A 20,615-nucleotide genomic window follows, 5' to 3' on the forward strand; every position below is an offset into this window, starting at 1 on the left:
GGCCAAAATACCCTATTTACAAATCATTTGAATCGGGTTCGTGTCTCTGCTGATCCACCAAGTTTCAGAAATTAGGGCAATAAGGACTACTCTCCCATACTTTCATATCCAAATTTATATATCCTCTTGCTATCTTTTTATATATCAGAGTTCAAATTTTTTTCCCAAAAAAGGCGCTTTGTTTCATAGTTATTTAGAACGTTTCTTTCGCATAAATCTGCCGTAAGTACGAATATTTTGTCTTGTTTGTTATTATTTTATGCTTTCATGTAAATTGCTTTGTAAGAAACTTTCACTTTGAATACGGAAAAATTGGAGTTAAAGATTTGTCCTGACTCGAAATTCAACAATATTGTGTCTGTAGAAAGAAGAAATACACGTTAAAAACAATATTAAACGCCTCGCTTATTCAATCGTGTATTTTTTATCGTCTTCACAAAAACGCTATTTTATATGTTTACGGTGCCAAGTTTTTTATAGAAAATTACTAAGAATATTTCACTCGTTCTTTTCAAATAATTAATGTGACTTGGCAAAGTCCCATTTCACTCACATTGATTACGAAGGCAAGGAGCTGAACACTGACCGCTGAAACCTTTATTGGTGAGCTTCTAGTCAGTCTGTTCATTTTGTAAGCTTCGTATTCCGAGTTTCCATATTGTTTAAGGTCATTGCCACATTAACCTACATCTTTGTCGCCAGCTACGTGTATCTCTAAACAATGTGTTTTCTAAAGCTACTCGATGGAGGTTAAGTGGTAGAGAGGACTTGTCCTAACTTCGCCTCTGTAAATAAAGACATTTTTCATTTCATTTCATTTTTTTAAACGCAATTTCATACTATCACGTTTTTAACAATGATTTCATGGTTTGGTATTTTTATCTGTTTAAATTTAATTTTTCTTTTCATGCATATTGTTTGTACGTATAGGATTCTTGTACCGGTATGTAAATCTAATATAAATATAATTTGGATGGAATAGAAATATATTTTAAAATTTTAAAAATTATAGATTTTGTTTTTCCCTTTTCAATTGTACTGTATTCGATCTTATACCGCACAATTTGTTATATTAAAATTTTAAATAATACTAAAATATTTTTTTCAATACATCGGATTTCTATAAATTAGACAGCTGATATTTTAAAATAAAATGAAAATGTATTTTAGTATTAATTTTTAACCAAATTATAGAGGCGTTTAATAAGTGATTGCTATGTATTAAATATAATAATATCAGTTACTCAATAAACTAGGACAAAAATTACCTGGTTCTCCAAATGTTTTATAAATTTAAAAATAAAACTGAAAACCTTAGTATGTACATTGAAACTTTAAATTGCACAATACTTTGAAACAAATATACAATCTGAAGCTCAAATACTGTTGCCTACTTGTTTAAAGTAAAATCCCTAGGCACGTTTCAATCGAATCTTATTTTAAGTTCTTATGTATACATATAATGTTACTTTAAATAATATGAATTAATAATATTGCTTTCATTAATCGTGTACATAATACTTTCAAGGAAACACACATTTTGCATTCAAAATTGAAAGCCCCCCTACATTACGTTAAGTCGGTTGAGTCATAATTCAAAATGTTTTACTTAAATTTACTTCTACAACTAAAGTTTAAGTCATTAAACGTTCTCTTTCTCACATTCAAATTCACAAACTAATGTATCCAACTCTCAATGGAGACTCCAAATCTAAAAGTTTTTACTTTTAAACTTTTTTAAGTTTATTTACAACCAGACGATTGCATAGTCGTAGTAATTTTGCTTTATAAATTTTAAAGATTATTATAACATATTATATGAAAAATCAAAGGCGATATGAGAGACATGCAGTTAGTTTTTAATAGATATGTCCTTGACACTTAATAACCTGTAGTCGTGATTATAAAATTCCAGGTTGTTTATGTGCGAGTGAAATAATTAATGTTTTATGACAAATAGTATACAATCATAAATTGTACTTACATACTCAGTGCAGGTTTCGTTTTTTTATACAATTTCAGAGTAGCCTAGAAGTAACAACGAGGAAGTCTCTACAAGTCTAATTTCACCCAAAGCCTTTCACACCAACTGCCTGTTTATAGGTGTGTTGTGAACTGTTTTATGTTATTACCATGACGGTCTAGAGTAAAGTTCTGTAAATGCTCATTGTCCTTGAAAGGTATAATACTAAAATTGTCTCCTTACTTGTGACCCTTTCATTGAAGTGAAAGCAGCCTTCTTCGGTTTCACATAATTTGGATTTTATCTTCCAGTTTGAAAAGTTATGGTTGAGAATAGCAAGAACCGACATGAAAATTGGTTCTGCTAAGAATAAATCTCTGTTATTATTTCTATTGTGTCATCTTTAATGTAGGCTACATAAACTTTGTTTCTTGTCATTGAGCCACATGTCAGCAACATAAACTTTAAAACGAATAGGAGCTAGGATCGAATCTTGGGAAGGCCATCATAAAATTGTACAAAACAATTTCCTTCATGCTCAAGAATACCTTACCCAATTATTCACTCATTATCGAGAGTAAAAACTGTAAAAAACGAGGTAACTATTTAGGTTGTAAAGGTTCAATTGGAAACGTTTTTCTCTTGTATTTTAAGCTACTCAAAAAAGCACAACAACTACCCAAGTAAGTTGCTTTTTAATTAGGCTCAATGAAACCTTTATTAAATAGTAGGAACTGATCACTGCAATTATAATCAAATGTGAAACCAGTTTGGTCGGAAGTATGAAGAAAATATGATTGTAAATATCTGGAAAGTGTCTAGGAGTTTATAACTTACACTTAGAAATGTTAATGTACGGTAGCTATCTACACGGTCTGCTGAATTTCTGGATTTCAAAACAGCAATAAATCTTTTAAAAGCTTTGGTAAGAAGATGTTGTTATAGAGGAAGCTGTTGAAAAGACTAACAAGGCACGATCAGGTTGTGGAGTCAGCGTACTTCATAAATTCCGAGAAGATACCATCCAAACACACAACTTTCAAAAGTTGACGTTGCAGATATAACCGCGCCAAACTTCTCTATAAAAAACGGCTTGGAGATTGTCAGGGTGGCCTGCTGACAGTTCGTTAATTCATTCAATCCATGAGATATCAGCTTATCTAATGCCCGACGAGATAAGCTGATTATTACTGATTAAGTTTATCTCCAGCTGATAACCATTGATTTCGGCAACAAAGTTGATGTTATTTTGTTGCTTCATTTAAAAATGCTGTACAATTGCATGTTACAGGTAATTGTAACATTGGTTATTACATCATGAATAAGATGTATTCTATTTTTACGGAAACATCTTGTGCAAACATTCCAGTGAACACTATCATTAGTTTGACGTGTGATGAAGTGTGTTACACGTTATACAACTCTATTACAACATATTTAGTAATTTTACATTATTCTGAGTTTACAACACAGTGAGTGAATTCCTTTCAAGCAATAAGTTATAATCTAATTTAGAAAACTACTCAGTAAACTTTTTTTTAGTAAGCACAGTATCAATAATGTAGTTTTCTCTTAATTTCCTATAAAATTGTGACAGCTAATATCAAAAGACTACGAGTCTTTAATAATAAGTTAAGTGTGAATCGAAAGTCTATATTTCATAAACAAATAAAACAAGATTCTTTTGTGATGTGACAAAATAAAAATTCTACTTCAAAATAAAACTGTAGTTTATAACATTCTGTTTCCCATTTAAAACAAGTGCATTAAATGTTATTTTATCCATGGTTTTATTTTTTCACCACTCTGCGTCTATGTGATAACTTTTGATAGAAAGGCCCTAAATAGTTAGATTCTTCAAGGAAGAAGCCTACTGATTTAGAGGTTATACGGTCAACAAGCAGTCCGCCTGTCTCTCTATCCGGTTGCCGTCTGTGTGCTACATCTTTTGGGTCCTTCATTTCACACATACCTCATTCATCTGTTTACTTTTATTCATATAAGATATATCATTTCAATATGTTAGAACTACGCAGAGCACATTCTTGGACAAGCGAAGAATAAAGTAAATACGTGTGTGTGTGTGTTTATTCTTTATGTAAACTGTTCTTATAAGAGAGTGCATTAACTGTACTTGAACTATGTGTTTGTTAAGCTTGGCCAGTTCATGTCACCGCATCATGGTCCGTACCTGCAACGGTCTGGAACTGCGCGATCCGGGCCTATACGCTCAGAACCCCGCGTCGGAGTTGCTGGACCCCACCCAGAGGGACCCCTTCCCTAACCTAGAGAGGCTAGACGATTTTGCCCCAAGGTAACTTTCAAACTGTGTTCTGACTATAAACAGTTTTTGGATATAATACAAGTTCAGTATTTATACTGAACCTCATAGTATGATTGTAGTTATTAGCTGTGGCTTTAGTGACATGTAAGAACAAGAATATTCTGTGTAGTTTATTATCTTGTCGATTGACATATTGCGACATAATTTCCATTGAAACTTAAGGAAATTTTAGAATTAATTGATATATTGTAAACGGGAATTAAAATCCAATAAAAAATATTATTTCCTCCTTTTTGAACTAATAGCATGCTGACTTTAGCAACTTGTACTGTGTATCCTAAACCGTAATTTTCTTGATCCTAAAAAACCAAATTTATAACTATTTTTAATGCTACTGCAACAAGTAAAGTTCATAAAATTACTTTACCAATAAGACAATATGAGGCCTATATATAATACCATATCTGCAGGAGTGAACTGAATGCTGGTTGAGTACTGATAGAACCTTACTATAGTAATCTTTAAAAGTGGTTTGATGTTAAATTATGATTGTCTATAAATTTAAATATCTTAAATTATTCAAATTACATGTTATTTTTGAAAATTTTTAATGAAACCATGATCGTTGTACCTTAATGAAATAAAATGTAATGTATATTTTTAAGGTTTATTATATGTACAGTAATAACATTAAGACTTTTTCACTATTCATGGTGTGAATTTAAAAACAATCGAGCTGGGAATAGTCCTAATCATGGGTCAATAACCCTTCCAATTAGGCTAACACAATTTGTTTAATAGAATGTAAAGCTCTAACAACATATAAAATAGTTTTAAAATACTCCTTAATCACGGAGTATAGAAATCACTTGCATCTGTGTTATGTTTCTTTTATAAAATTAAAATATTTATTTCCGTCCAATTACAATTTTTTTAACAGTACTAATATTTTTTTTAATTAAGCACTTTATTCGAGGTTCTCTTCGTTCAATTTATTAAATATCTCACTTTAACAGTAATAAAATTTTGTATTTCATTGATACGGAAACATACCTCAAACTGAGTTCAATCTGAAAAGTCAAGTTTTATATATCAAATCCCAAATATTACTTAGTGAGAACTATTGATAAGTACTGGGGCAATTATTAAATTATCCATGTCTGCCATTAGTAATGAGCAACGCTAAGTTAAAATTATTTTCATAACACCCAATTCTTTTGATCTGCTTAGTCAAAATTGTAATACCTTTTCTTGAATACTTTGAAGAATTATAATTTTATAGTATGCCATAATTTTAAGATCTTTGGGAATATTGGAAAAATCGCCATAATTTGTAAATGGCGTAATAAACAATACTGAAAATAAATGAACATTACTGAAGATATTCCAGCCATCCGATTCTTTTAATGAATATTGAAGTTTAAGTTAAAAGAAAAATGTTTGGTTTCTTGAAATTGGAGAGCGAAAATGTTTTTTATGAGAACAAATGGAATACACACGTTTATTTGCAACGTTCTTATATATTGTAGTAAATAGTTTGTCGTTGTAATCTTAGTGAAAGCACTCATGGTGCATATGATGAATGCTTATCATAATTTTGGACTAAATATGGTAGCACTTTTAAGGTACTTATTATTTTATTATACTTTGATAAAAGGTTCAAAACCTAAACAAAATTGCCAAATAGAAAACAAAAAGCTGTAATTAATATTAAGTTATACCTTTAATTATGAACACCTTCATCTAAAACCCATCGGTATAATTTGACATGCGGATCATATTTAGCCAAACTAAATACTTTTTATTACGTAGTAGAAATGTACGGAAATTGCTGCCGAGGATTTTTATGCTTTGTATTTGGCCAGGATAAGAGTTAAGCAAGTATCGCGTCTTATTTTGGCTTCGTCATTCGGTCACCTTTAAGCTAAAGTAAATACTTCATATCATGGAGTAAAACTGTTCGGAAGTTTCTCTAGTGGAGTTTTATGCTTTCTACTTGGCCAGGATAAGAGTTAAGCAAGTATCGCGTCTTATGTTGGCTTCGTCATTCGGTCACCTTTAGCTAAAGTAAATACTTCATATCATGGAGTAAAACTGTTCGGAAGTTTCTCTAGTGGGTTTTTATGCTTTCCACTTGGCCAGGGCAAGAGTTAAGCAAGTACCGCGTCTTATGTTGGCTTCGCCATTCGGTCACCTTTAAGCTAAACTAAATACTTCATATCACGGAGTAAAACTGTTCGGAAGTTTCTCTAGTGGGTTTTTATGCTTTCTACTTGGCCAGGATAAGAGTTGAGCAAGTATCACGTCTTATTTTGGCTTCGTCATTCGGTCACCTTTAGCTAAACTAAATACTTTATATCATGGAGTAAAACTGTTCGGAAGTTTCTCTAGTGGAGTTTTATGCTTTCTACTTGGCCAGGATAAGAGTTAAGCAAGTATCGCGTCTTATTTTGGCTTCGTCATTCGGTCACCTTTAAGCTAAACTAAATACTTCATATCATGGAGTAAAACTGTTCGGAAGTTTCTCTAGTGGGTTTTTATGCTTTCTACTTGGCTAGGATAAGAGTTGAGCAAGTATCACGTCTTATTTTGGCTTCGTCATTCGGTCACCTTTAGCTAAACTAAATACTTTATATCATGGAGTAAAACTGTTCGGAAGTTTCTCTAGTGGAGTTTTATGCTTTCTACTTGGCCAGGATAAGAGTTAAGCAAGTATCGCGTCTTATTTTGGCTTCGTCATTCGGTCACCTTTAGCTAAACTAAATACTTTATATTACGGAGTAAAACTGTGCAGAAGTTGCTAACGTGGGTTTTTATGTTTTCTACTAGGCCAGGACAAGAATTTAGCTGGTATGTGTCTTATATAGGTTTCGTCATGGGGTCTTCCATATACTGTAGGAATACAAACTTACCTATTCAATCAGAACGTGGGCTAAGGGTCTTCAAAGACCAGCAGAAAACGAAACGCCTAGAATAAGTTACTGACTTGTATATGACTTGCTAACGGACGTTGAGTAAGAATTAAACACTTATAAATTGAACTGCCCTTGCCAGAATTCTTAAGTAAATACCTTTCTTTACTTTATAGAACGTCTTATACTCTACTTAGAATTATTTGTAATTTTTTATTAAAATGCAGTTAACTACTTACGCACGATATATTTTCTAATTGTTTTAATTTTTATGTTCTATTAAATTAATGCACGTGTAAAATATTAGGTCATAAGTTATAGTGTATTAGTAATATGCAAATGCCTTATCAAATGGGTACCCACAACAATAAAATAAATGGGTACTAAAATTTACATATAGAAAGATTTATAATTAACCGAATCTTACTTCAATCCTAATATTCTCATTTGTGAATAAATAGTTGTTTTAAACGTTGATAGCATTTCCTTCAAATTATATATATATATATATATATATATATATATATATATATATATATATATCGTTTTCGTTCTAGTTAATTTATTAATATACTTTAAATTTTGTATAATAGTTGAAAATTGAACATGTTTGTAATTTGTTGATTTACGTTCTTTTTTTAATTGGCTGGAGGTAAATCTATCATAAATATGATTATTTTAATCAACCGCATTTAAGAGTTATATTTTTACCGCTCTGGATGAGAGAGAGAGAGAGAGTCTAAATGACTTCTATTGTCTTTAAATGTTGTTGATTCAACTCTCATTGTAGAGTCGTATAACGAGTTTAAATGTTTAGTCGACCTCATGACAGTTTTAACCTAACCTTTTCATCACTTTCGATTGAAAAGGGTATCCCAATTAGTGCCATTATATTCAAATTTTGTTGATGCACCTCACCACACAATTTTTATACAACCGCACTGCAGTATTTACCATATATTCCAGTGGTTTAAATGAGGAAAGACGCTTTATTTATTGTTACTGACGTCCAATTTTGTTGATTACTTATTCCATATAACGGTCTTAACAGTTATTATGCATATATATACGTTCAATAAAAACTTTTATTATATCTTTTTCCCTTTAAAATAGAGAAATTGTTATTGATTTACATCGCCTTCCATTTTTGTTTCTTTCTTTCTTATTATAGCCATCTGTGTATACGGTTTAATTTTGCTTGCTCGACAGCACTATTTAAATATTTGTGTGTGTGTGTGTGTGTGTGTGTGTGTGTGTGTGTGTGTGTGTGTGTTTTATAAGATTCCTATAATTGTGTTAATATTTGCTCCAAAAAAATTAAAATCATGTATAAATGAGGGGTGGCACATTTCCAAGGCGTTGGATCCTATCTAGAGTACTGGACAATTCATAATACCTACTATTGGATCTCATACCAAAAAGCTCTCTTGATCTTGTAACAGAAGAGCAGCGGAAGTCAATACGGCTGACAATGGGCTTTCAATAATCCCTGCGATAACTGAGTAAAAAAACAGGAAATCCTAAACGTTTCTTCTGCATACAATCGAATAGTGTCCCAGAATATGTCATTGAGAGGAACCTGCCTCAACTGAATCCCCAAATGATAGCCAATCAATCGCAGGAATCTATTTTGTATATGTTCCAACTGTTTTTCAAGAGCAACTTGATATGGTACCCACACTATTTTATTAGGGTATTCCAGAATAGGTCACGTCATATCACATGAACCAAATATAGTAATTACAGAATCCTTATTGTTTAGAGTACTGGAGGTACAAATTAAAATCCCCAGAGATCCATACCCTCGCTGAAACATCTCCAAGATCTTTAACGACTGTACAACGTATCAACATTTAATCCCACAAATAGTAATGATGAATAATTGGATTCTTGATGAGGTGGAAAGTGCTAACAGAATATTTCGTCACGTCAAGCTTCATGATGTCTGGCCACACCACTCTTCGACAGCCATCTAATCCTCCCGGAAGAAAATACAGTCGCCTTGAGATCCAACCACCTTAACTAACTTTACGTCGCCAGGAAACAGAAGTTAACAACCTCTCAGACTTATTCCAATATCGTAGATGAAATTTATGAAGATTAGTAGACGCAAGTGAGACCCCTAGAGAACTCCAGATGTTGCTGAGAACTCTTAAGAAAAAGATCCCATAAATCACAAGCCTCCGATTTAATGAATATGTAGCAACCCAGTTCAATAGATGGCCAGATTCCTTAGAAAATCTAAATATAAAACGTCAGATCGTTTCTTACAACTAAAGACTTTAATAGCTTCTTATTTAAGAATCACAAGGTAGCTAACTGTGGATTTCCCAAAAGTAACCCCGCATTTGCAGGACTCTATAAGTAACTAAAAAGAGGTAGATCTTGATTATAATAAGTTTTTTAAAGAATTTTTCCAATGCCGGTTAGTTTAATACTGGTATAAAGTTAACATCGTCTTCTTGTGGTCCAGACTTTGGTTGTGGAACCACAAACCCAGTCTTCAACATATCTGAAAAAATAACTGCTCTGAGGCACTCATTGAAAATAAAACCAAAGTACTACGTCACAAACACTCTACAGCATCTCAACATATGGAGGCATCATATAAAGGCCACTACTCTTGGAACTATCGTGCTTTAAAGATTTTATCCTCTGTCCGTAGGGGATATATAATGTATTCATCGCTTTAAACGAAGATAATTGTCAAAATTATTTTTATTGTCTTCCACTGTTGTGCCAGGTACTTTATTATAGTATACAATTCTACTTATCATATCATGTTTTATACTAGCAGACAACACCTCAGCGTTGACCTTATTTTTCATTGCTCTGTATAATAATAATGGTAACGTTTTTCTATGAATAAAGCATGCCATTTCTATCGTATTACATAAACGCTGCTATATGTGTCCAACAAAACATGATTGTAATGACGTAGCTGTCTTCAAATTTACCACCAAACTGTACAAAGTATTGATTATTCGCAACTTTCCTTTTAGCTGAATTTCGATACGGGGGTTTCTTACTTTGTGTAATATTGATCGGTAACTCATGTTATTAATTCTGTACTTTACGAACTTTCCCGGTTCAACAGTTTTTTGGACTGTTTTCAAATCTGAGTGCAACATTTCATCAAAGTTCTAGGAAAATAAGTTTGTTATCTGGCTATTTTTATACACCTGTACAAGTAATGCAATGTTTGTTGGCAAACCAAACAACCCATCTAAGCTGGTTCACAGTATGCTACGCTTTCTGGATACATCAGAAAAATAGTTATTCGTCCTTCAAAAATCACTACTTTTATGATCTTATGCACATGCCATCGATTTGTGAGAAGGTATTAGAATTTAACGATTTGATTTTGATAATTTGCTACATTCTCTAAAATACTTGCACACACGCACATTTACGTTTTTCTGGCCGTGTAAAGAGTCTCATTGTACCATTATATTTGTTGGTTATTTTTTAATTATATAGTGTTTACTGTGCAATGTTGCAATTTCAAGGTTATCTGATTTAGTGCAATAGGTTTAATCGTTTACTTTCAAAGTATTTTTCGACAAACTCAATAGTTCTCCCACGTCTATGCCACCGAAGTCTGGAACTATTATAAACACTTAAGTCGGATTTGGTAATTTATATACCATAAACTAAATCAAGCGCAGAGACCCGTCCATTAAAATTGGATTTGAAATAAGAGAAAATTGAAACTAGTTTACAGCCCTGTTTTAAATTTCCATATTACAAGCGGGAAAACTGTGAACCAAAGTTTGAAATTCTTTGGTGGTGATTTTCAAATATTTCATTTTACATAACTGGTCATTGAGCTTAAATGTTTGGATATCAGTTATCGTGAGTACCTTTGCATAGTTGTCTTGAATTTGTCCAAAGTTTAAATTGATAATGTAATATCGTTTCACATGTAATGCATAAATGTTCTTTATATGCTCTACTCTAGAAGACAACACCTGTTTCTCGTTTTTAATTTTGCTACTCTTCCTTAAAGTTTAAATCTCCAAATCAAGTAACGTCGATCGTGGCTGCTGCTTGGATGAGTGACCGCTGAGCGATCCTGTCCTTGTAAGCAGCCCGCCTTCCGATTCATTGGTGTTGGTTCAAAAGTCACCTTTAAGCCGTTGGTTCCCAGGTTAAGTGTTAGAGAGGGCTTCTTAGCCCTAACTTCGCCTGATAACTTAGACATCTTTACTTTACTTCGCTTTTACTTTAAATCCACATTGTGAGATTGCAAATGAAGACGAACTAATAATCTAATTGGTTTTGAAATGCTGTTACTTCACTCGTATTTATTATATTTGTAATAGCTACTTCGCAGACAAGCGCTCCAACAAAATACAAATATTTAATCATCAAAAAACCTAAAATACAGCTTTTAATTACAAACCGTTGCACTTCATTATGACAACATTATGATAAATAAAACACGTTTCTGTCGATTTTCTTAAACCAATAGTACTTTGCAGAGAACTAGCGGCCTCTGGGTTAGGCAGTGCATGCCGTATCCATGGCACGCCACCACTTCCCGCCATGCTGTGCCCGGATGACCTGCCACCCCCACCGCCAACCGAGGACACCACCCTGCCGCCCCTTTGTCGCCGCCTCACCCACTGGCACCACTGCCCCGAACTGCACAAAGCCATCGACGGTGTGCGGTTCATCGCTGACCACACCAAGCGCGAGGAGGACTCCACTAAAGTACCTATTACTAACATTACCCTACTACTTATTTGCCTTTAAAACTGTTATTAGTTCCAATGCTCCAAATGTATCTGGCAATTTCTAACAATTTCACAATTTTTCATAAATTTTAATAACAATTTATTCTTGTCTCGCACCTGAACGTTGGGATTTGCTCATATTGCCAGTGAAAAACAATGGCTCGTTGTAGTAGCATGGGAACTGAACACTTGCTTCGACTTTGCTTACTTTGAATTAGTTTTAATGAAATTAAAAAATGTAATCCAAGAGGTCGCGGTCGTTACATTTAAAATTTAAACTTTTATCCTCTACACAACTACAAATAAATGAAATTTCTGAAAAACCTAACTGACAAGCAGAGTATAATTATGAAATATTATACGTTTCCTGTCTAATATCAAACAGTTAATGACGAAACTGCCAAAACCAATGTGATTCAAAGTACTAACGTTCCCTTGTAAAGGATACCATCCACATGTCATGGAAACATGTCATGGAACATACCATCCTGGATATGTTATGTTATGTCCACTAATAATGTGTTAGTCAGTAATGGAAAGATTAAAAACAAGATGTCAAAACTATCCCATCCTTATAAGTTCAATATAACTATTATTATAATAAGATTATATGTACAAAAGGGTCAATACCATAATCCAGGTTAATATATTAAGATCAGTCTTATACCGAAAAAAAAATATATATATATATATATATATATATATATATATATATTAAGCCCATTGCAAACTAATGAATTATAAGTTGATAATATTATTGAATATCTGAATGGGTCATTTCTGTACAGAGGAGTCCTGCAACGAAGAATGGAATAGATAAAAATGTAAAAGCTCGGCGTCTCATGTAAAAGACCTATACGGTTCTTCCCTATTGGATCCTCCTCTGTGAGACTCCTTAAAGTGATGGAGAGTAAAGTCGATACATAAATTTTTTGAGAACGTCTAATATTGAATTATACCGCAGAAAATAATTCCACTATAAGAGATCCCACAGCGAAGGATATTTTGACTTGGAGTCTCACATGTCATAATCAGAGACTTTCGGGGAAGGCTTCTGCCGGCATAGTGGAGTGGGAAAATATTTGGCGGGAAGAGATTGTAATTATAACCTTGAGCATACGTTCACCAGAACCACCAGGCAATATACATATATATAATATATACAATCGTTCCGCGCTATGAAAAATTCCGATTATTTCCAGAGCATTTCGATTGTTTCTGTGCTAATTAATTAGGAAATTAAACATTTTTTATCTTAAAACGTGACAAACGTCATTGAAACTGTGAACCTAGAAATCAATATAGATTGAGTCTGCTATAGTCATATTGAAGATGCCAAATCTATATCTACCTCATTATCTATTTAAAACAAAGATAAAAGTAATTGAAAGGTTTAAAAGCATCGACAATTGTAGGATGGAGTGAAAAATACTACTGTAATAATTCTACTTAAATAATAATATGAGTCACACAATTTGATATATAATGCAAAAGAAAAATCCACATTTCTAATAAAACTTGTTTTTATTGGACAGTGCAATTTTAAACCAAGCTAATCCCCCTCACAATTCTCCCGACATCCTACGTATCCAGCTCAGCTTTTGTGTAGTTAAAATGTCTGATTAGAACCAGGAAAATAAATCTTGTTTGTCTTTTATTCATTATTAAAATTTATAGTTAACATTTTGGATTTGTATTCACCGTAGTTTTTCGTTCATCACACTTGCCATTTGTGCTGTAATCCGTCTGTTAAACATATTTTAACTGTCAGTTAAATGTTAAGATAAGCTGTATTTAATTTTCAATACAAATTCGGTTACACACTTCTTATTTGTATTTTAACTGAGAACTATTTTTTACCGAATAATTTTGTCCTGATTATACATTGTTTTTAACTTTTCTAAAGTTGCATTTTAATTTGTTAGGACTTCCATTACCTACACTAAACAACTAGTAGCGTTATAATCTATCAACATCATGCACATCACGCACTAAACTCTCCCTCTGATATGCATAATTAATTGTTTACCGAAACTTTATTGGATATATTTTATATTTATTGGATATATTATATATTAATTGGATATATTTATTGGGGAGTGCCGATGTGTTTATTTAGTGGTCTAAGACGTTGGACTTTGAGTCTGAGTAGAGATATCGCAGTTTGGAATCCTGCCTGTGACCTTTGCACTTTTTATCATTACCATCGACCTTGTACTGTATCGACTCTACCCCTTATTCTGTTTGATAAGATCCTCGCACAGGCCAGTGGCCCATGAGGACGGGCAGAATAAGGCATAAAAGGAGATCCGCTTCTCCTTTTTTTAAAAACATACAAAAAATAAAATTAAAAAAATATTTAAAATAGCTTATTAAAATTAAATAGAGCAGTAACGTTATTACGAAAAATTATAATTTTCGTAGAATAGTAACGTATGTTTCATTCTTAACGGTTTTGAATTTATTAATTATTCTTAAGTCTGTAAAATATTGCTAAATCATTGTATAAACTTAAAAAAGGTTGCTATAAACGTCTCAATGAGGATTACTAGAGTACTTAGAAATTAGTTCAAACTAGTAACCCAATAATGAACTACTTAAATTTATTACCCAAAAAATCAGAAACTTATATTAACAGTTATTTTTAAGTAATAGTATCTTGCATGATCTGATAAACTTCTCTAGAACTAAACTTTTACATTTTAGGAAAAGAGTGAGAAGTAATTGAATTTTTCACTCTCCAGCTGTTTCATGTTGTTAAGTTATGCTTGACCTAATACAACACATTTTGAGACACTTTGCTGCGTTGTAGCAATGATGTTTGACATTGAAGAGTATGCTGAAGGCCTTGTTAAGGATTTGAACATGACCCGATACTCTGACCCGCGGCGGTTACAAGTTTCAAGTTCACATAGTCTGCAAGCCAGCTCTAAATGCTTTATGAAAAGAAGGTTTTGTTAAAAACATAACAATATGTTAGATCCAGATTATTTTTTATGTTTATGTGGGAAAAATAGATAGAAAATAGGACAATCCAGAAGTCAACATTAGAGATTTTAATAATTTAACAGTTTATAAAGTTATAAAATATTATTTTATTGGCCCTGCGATTGCAATTGTTTGTTTTTTGTTTTTTTTAACAGGCCTACGGGGGATTTCGGCCTGTTTTTCTATATATCTGTCCGCACGATATGTTGAAAAAGAACAGACATACAGGGTGCTCATTTTAGCTGTGCCACCATTAGTATATACAAATTTCCAAATATACAGGAAGTTAACTGAGATACTTCAACTAAATTTTAGTGATATTTTAGATCCATTTTAGAAATATGAAATCAAAGTTTAAAAATTTGAGCTTGGAAATATATTAAGGAACACCGATGAAGTTTTGTATTCTTGTCAATTTTCGTTTTAAATTACACATTTGGAACGAATAGCCTACAAATTTATTAATTAATTACACGTTTTGACATCTTTTTGAACCGTGGTGTGAACCTTAGTATAATTAATAGTTTTTTTTAATTGTCAACATGAGTATAAAATTTTAATACTACCAAAATTAATGCCCACTATTTGCACCATTATAGCTGGCAAAGTCTTACGACTTTATATTTTTGAAACCATAAAACGTAAAGCATTAAAATACTTATCAGTAATATACTTAAATATTGCCTTGTTTATGCAAATATATTTTTTAATCATATTAAGGGACGGTCTACAAGGCATAAGAATGGCATTATCGTGGGATTAATGTGGATTAGCTACCGGTTGTGATTTTCCCAAATTCTAATTAGTAGGTTCTTGGAGTATGAATAGTTTATGACTCTGTGTGGGGGTGGTTGAGATTCTTTTTATACAGTTACTTACGCTATAGTATGTTAGAGGATGGTATGTAAAATAATTCCCGTGGTTTTAATTCAGGAACCCTGTATAAAACTTTTCGCAAATAGGAAAATGAATATTAGTAACCAATCATGAACATTTATATTGTTTAAAGTCAAGTTTTTAGTTTCTTCTTTTGATGGAAGGGTTGCGAAGGTAACAAGACTTTTCGGACATTTTTAATCATTCTGTGAGTAAAAGGTCCATTAATCTAACACTATATTATGATATCTTCATTGTAGTATATTCCACATGTATAACTAACCCAACACAGAACTGCAATCTGATTTAAAGATCAAATCACAAAATTCAAATCCATGCTCACTATCTTTAAAGCATTCACTTAGTAAAACTAATACTAAGTATCACTAAACTAGTATCATTAAATGTGTAATTAAAATTAAGCACAAATCACTTCACATTCAAGCTAAAATGGCAAATCTGAAACATTATGTGTAGTTACAGTATTGTAAGAGATCTTAAAACTATGCTGAATCCAGACCCTAGTAAACTATACATTTCATGATCCATATAAAAAGAGTTCTGTTCTAAAATCTGAACCACTCAAAAGCTGAAGAGGCTACTTCTGTAGCCTCTTTAACACTTGTGTGTCGGAGGGAAAACGAGATGGCGAGATGTTTTATAACAATAGAAAATTCGTGTTTGAATAAAGCCACCCAAATGAATTGCAAGCCATTTAATCATTAATCAATTGTAGTAAAAATAATAAAATACTCGTACATTTAGTTAAATGCAGTCATGATGGGCATTGTGAATATTATTCTTTAAGTAGAGAGCCTTCTTAAAGGAATCTAAAAATTTGTTAGATGTGTTAAGGCATAAATAAGACTTGAGAAGCCGAAAAACGCTTCAAAATATATGGCTATTCTTCATCTTGTCGGATGGTTGGATAGTCACAGCATGATTACTGGGATCATTAGGGGCATTATCTTTCAGTCTTCCTCTTGGAGAAACTCCGGCAGAGGCATTTCATACATGTAAAGCAAGTCATGTATATGAAAATGTATCAGAAATGGATATGTAAAAATGTAGATTTGAAGTATGCATCCATAATTCTTGACTTTCTATTGTGGACATTAGTTATGGGATGGCATTACTGGTAATACGCCTTGATTATTCTGGACTGGATGTTTTTGGGGTGTTTATGTTTATGTTCGGTTGCGATAAGAAGATGAGGAAACCCCTTATTGTTCGTTGTCTTAAAAGAGCCTTTGCACTGTTTCGGAGAGGCAGTATATTCAGAATGGATAAAATTAGAAGAAAGGAAGGTTGACCCTGTTCCAGCTTCTTCCAGTCAATGGGGCAGTAGAACTGGATGATCCTTCATTTTTATACTTTAAAACATTGACATTGAGACTTTGACATGAAAGAAGCCTCATCCACTCCAACAGTCATCCTTCGCTGGAAACAAGACCTTTTTAGCCCAATATTCAGGGTGGTTAGTGACGTGCCACTCCTGGGCATCTAGTTCTCTATACGTTTAATGACATGTCGGTTTTTACTCTGGTTAGTTTAGGTTTTACTGGCAGGCAAAAATGAATCCTTGTGATAATTTTGTTTAGGATACTCCTGTTGGAACTTTGTAAAAGAATTTAGTGAACGAGGTTAGCCTAAACGTGTCTTATGTATACAGGTGAAGGAGGACTGGAAGTACGTGGCTATGGTCCTTGACCGGCTGTTTTTGTGGATATTCACATTGGCGGTCCTGGTGGGTACTGCAGGAATCATCCTTCAGGCACCCACACTGTATGACGATCGGATACCCATCGACGTCAGGCTGTCCGAAATCGCCTCCACGACCGCCAAGCCACACATCGCCACGGGGCTTTAAGTCTCATCGACGCGTACGGGTAAGTCATTATAACTTTCGTTGCTTTAAGCTTTAAGATGTTTATCACCTATCCTTGATTTATATTGAAAGAAACATTTAGTAAATTTACGTGCATAGATATATGTAAGTGCCCTATGATCAAGACATAGATGTTGCTGTACTTTCCCTTACTGCACCAAAATCCTGTACAATATTAATGGCCAGATAATTTATAAATGTGCAACGATCAGTGCTTAAATTATTATCGAATTGTACAGTGTCCAACAGTTAATTGTTATGTGGTTATTGTCGAAAATAACATTTAATATTACTAGTTAAATACCCCTGAGAAGGTATTTTGAAAAGATTTTCCAGATAAGAATTACTCTAACTCTATTTTTAAGGCTATAACATTAAAATACACTGTGTTCCAAATTTCATGCACACTGGAGGGACCTTTTAAACTAGCTATAATAAATACAGCAAAGGTTCAATGAACAAAGTTGTGTGTAATAATAAGACCAACAAATTAATGTGTCAAGTTGATGATTACGTGTACATTGTTCACTCGCTGCACACAACAAACTGGTTTTGGTAAAAAATTTCAAACTGTCGTAGATTTTTTTATCAGTACCTATATTTAAACCTGTTCCCCTTGAAATTTGGATGAAATTTCTTCCATTATTTACTTAATCAAAAGAATGTAAATATTTTACGAATTACAAAAATACCATATATATTAACTTTTCTCGTAGTTTTCATCCAATAATTCCTAAAACCCCGTTTATGTATGGTTGTGTGAAGGGAGTCTTATTCTACTTTTCGGATAGTTGGTATGCCTGACTGATATTTAACTGCACAGAGTGTTGGAATCACCTGCTTAGTGACATATTGAAAACTAAACAGCTGATTCCAACGCTCTGTGCTGTTAAATATTGAAAATATCTGACAACGTTCAGTAAAAAAAAATAACTGTTACTAGCTTTTTTTGAAACTGTGAATTTGAATAAAATTTTGAACAAAAGTATATCAAAAATTATTAAAAATTTTCCCCTTTCACGGCCAAGCGGTTGTAGGATTTAACACTTCCTCGTTATTTTTTAAACATTGAAATCAAAATCAGACTACGTTATTTTTGTAAACTAAATGCTAAAATAAAAGCTGGAATAATCTTCTACACAAAAATACGAGTCAAAACATACAATTATTTCGAATGGAGAAATGTACACGCTTCGTGAGGTTTCAACATTAAACGATTCTCATTGTTTCAGCTTGCGAGACTAATAAGAAAGTCACATTTAAATACAAATTTCAATCTGACAAGACTATCACTGTCATCACGCGCTTAGTACCTGCTCAGAGTTTACCAGTATTTACCAGTACAAAGTTTGCTGAGAACAATCTGCTACCAGTTTAAGTTTGGAGACATGAATACATAAAGACGGTTAAGTAAAGAGAGAGGTCTTGTGGTCAATAGCCACCAAGAAACTTATTGCTATCTTTGATATCTTATCCTTATTTTAATGTGATGTCTGGAAATTATTGCACCAACAGACTATCTGTGTTAATATCTTTAGATTCTTGCACATACACACAACGATGATGGTGATGGAAGACCTTTTAAGTTATAGTGTTTGGTTTCATATAGCCATAGAGTATGATGAATCCAAAGTATCCAATCATTCAGTATTGCAGTGAAGGATGAATTGTCTTTGATGCTGATTTCCTTCAGGCCTGCAAATTGATTTCCACAATTTGGAGGAAAGGAAGAAATACAGGAGAAGGATAGCGTAATTTTGATCAATTACACATATATCACAGGCTACCAATAATACCTAAAAACAAGTATTTGGATCATATATTCCAATTTCGTTTAATTAGTTTTAGTCTAACAAAACAAAAAAGTTACGTTGCTCGTTTTTATTTCAGCTCATGCCGAAAATACCATGAAACTAAGGGTTTATCAAGAAAACGAATCAAATACTCTGTTGTATTCATCTTGCATTACTTTCAGATTTACAGTTCACTTCCTAAAGGCCTGCAAAATTTATGTCCAAAGGCTGATGGGGAAAAGCACAGAGGGAATATTAGAAGGACACTTAAATTACATATCTTACGATAGTCTTTCAACAAGGAATATTCAGCTATCCGGGTATTACTTCCAACATAAGACCAATTTCAACCTTCGTTGACTTGGCTATGAAGCATAGCTCTTACTGCCTCTCACTTGGTTTGCTCCGGCTGTTCTGCCAGTCTTTGCGCCTCAATCAGCTAACTTTGCCGGTTCCAGGCTGGCCGATACACAGCGAAGATAAGGAATTAGTTTAATTAGTCAACTAGTTTCTGACGGCTTTACTATTCTTAATTGATTGACCTTTAGCGAAGATTGAAACTTTAGGAGCGGGAAGATTTTTATTTCTTTCTATCTGCCTGTCTTTCCGCACGAGATATTGAAAACGGATTGACCAATATTGGATTGAACTCGATGATGGTGAATGTCACTGAATTAGATTTGGCTTACTGATAGCGAATAGTTTTACAATTGTTTTGTGGTAACCATTACTGTAACGAGAAAACAGCAGATTAAATCAGTCTAAATAACTGAGTACAGTCATGTGAGATTTCAGCATTTGACAATTTTATTCAGAGTTTTAAAAGAAAAAGTAATCGAATGGAAAGTCAATGTTAAAAATGCTGCTTTAAAACCCAACCCAATGACAACAAATGTGAATGTATCATGTCGCAAGGTATCTCTAGAAAGACTTTAAACTTTGCAAGAAACATCATTTCTACATAGAAAAGAACGAGTTAAAGTATGTTGTATGTTCCACCGTGGAATTTGGCTGAGCGTCATTGAAGCTTATCAATCAGGAGCCTGAAATAGTGTCTCCTTTTTCTGCCAGGAGGATATTAAAATGTCTTTTCTGTATTATTGCTTGCATTCTTAGCGTTCAGGACATAAAATTATATATACATGTGAAATCTTTATGCAATATCAGCGAAG

General features: G+C 33.1%; 1 protein-coding gene across 1 annotated transcript in view; it reads left to right on the forward strand.

Annotated features, from left to right (window-relative positions):
* The window catches only part of LOC124369859 (acetylcholine receptor subunit alpha-like), a 374,793-nt gene that overhangs the window by 348,654 nt on the left and 5,524 nt on the right, over positions 1-20,615 (forward strand). The window contains exons 13-15 of the mRNA XM_046827988.1: positions 4,119-4,277; positions 11,644-11,875; positions 17,435-17,651. Coding sequence (XP_046683944.1) covers positions 4,119-4,277; positions 11,644-11,875; positions 17,435-17,632 — 589 coding nt within the window. The 3' untranslated portion in view covers positions 17,633-17,651. The remainder of the gene's footprint in view (positions 1-4,118; positions 4,278-11,643; positions 11,876-17,434; positions 17,652-20,615) is intronic.

The sequence above is a fragment of the Homalodisca vitripennis genome, chromosome X (genome assembly GCF_021130785.1).
Source record: "Homalodisca vitripennis isolate AUS2020 chromosome X, UT_GWSS_2.1, whole genome shotgun sequence".
Lineage (NCBI taxonomy): Eukaryota > Metazoa > Arthropoda > Insecta > Hemiptera > Cicadellidae > Homalodisca > Homalodisca vitripennis.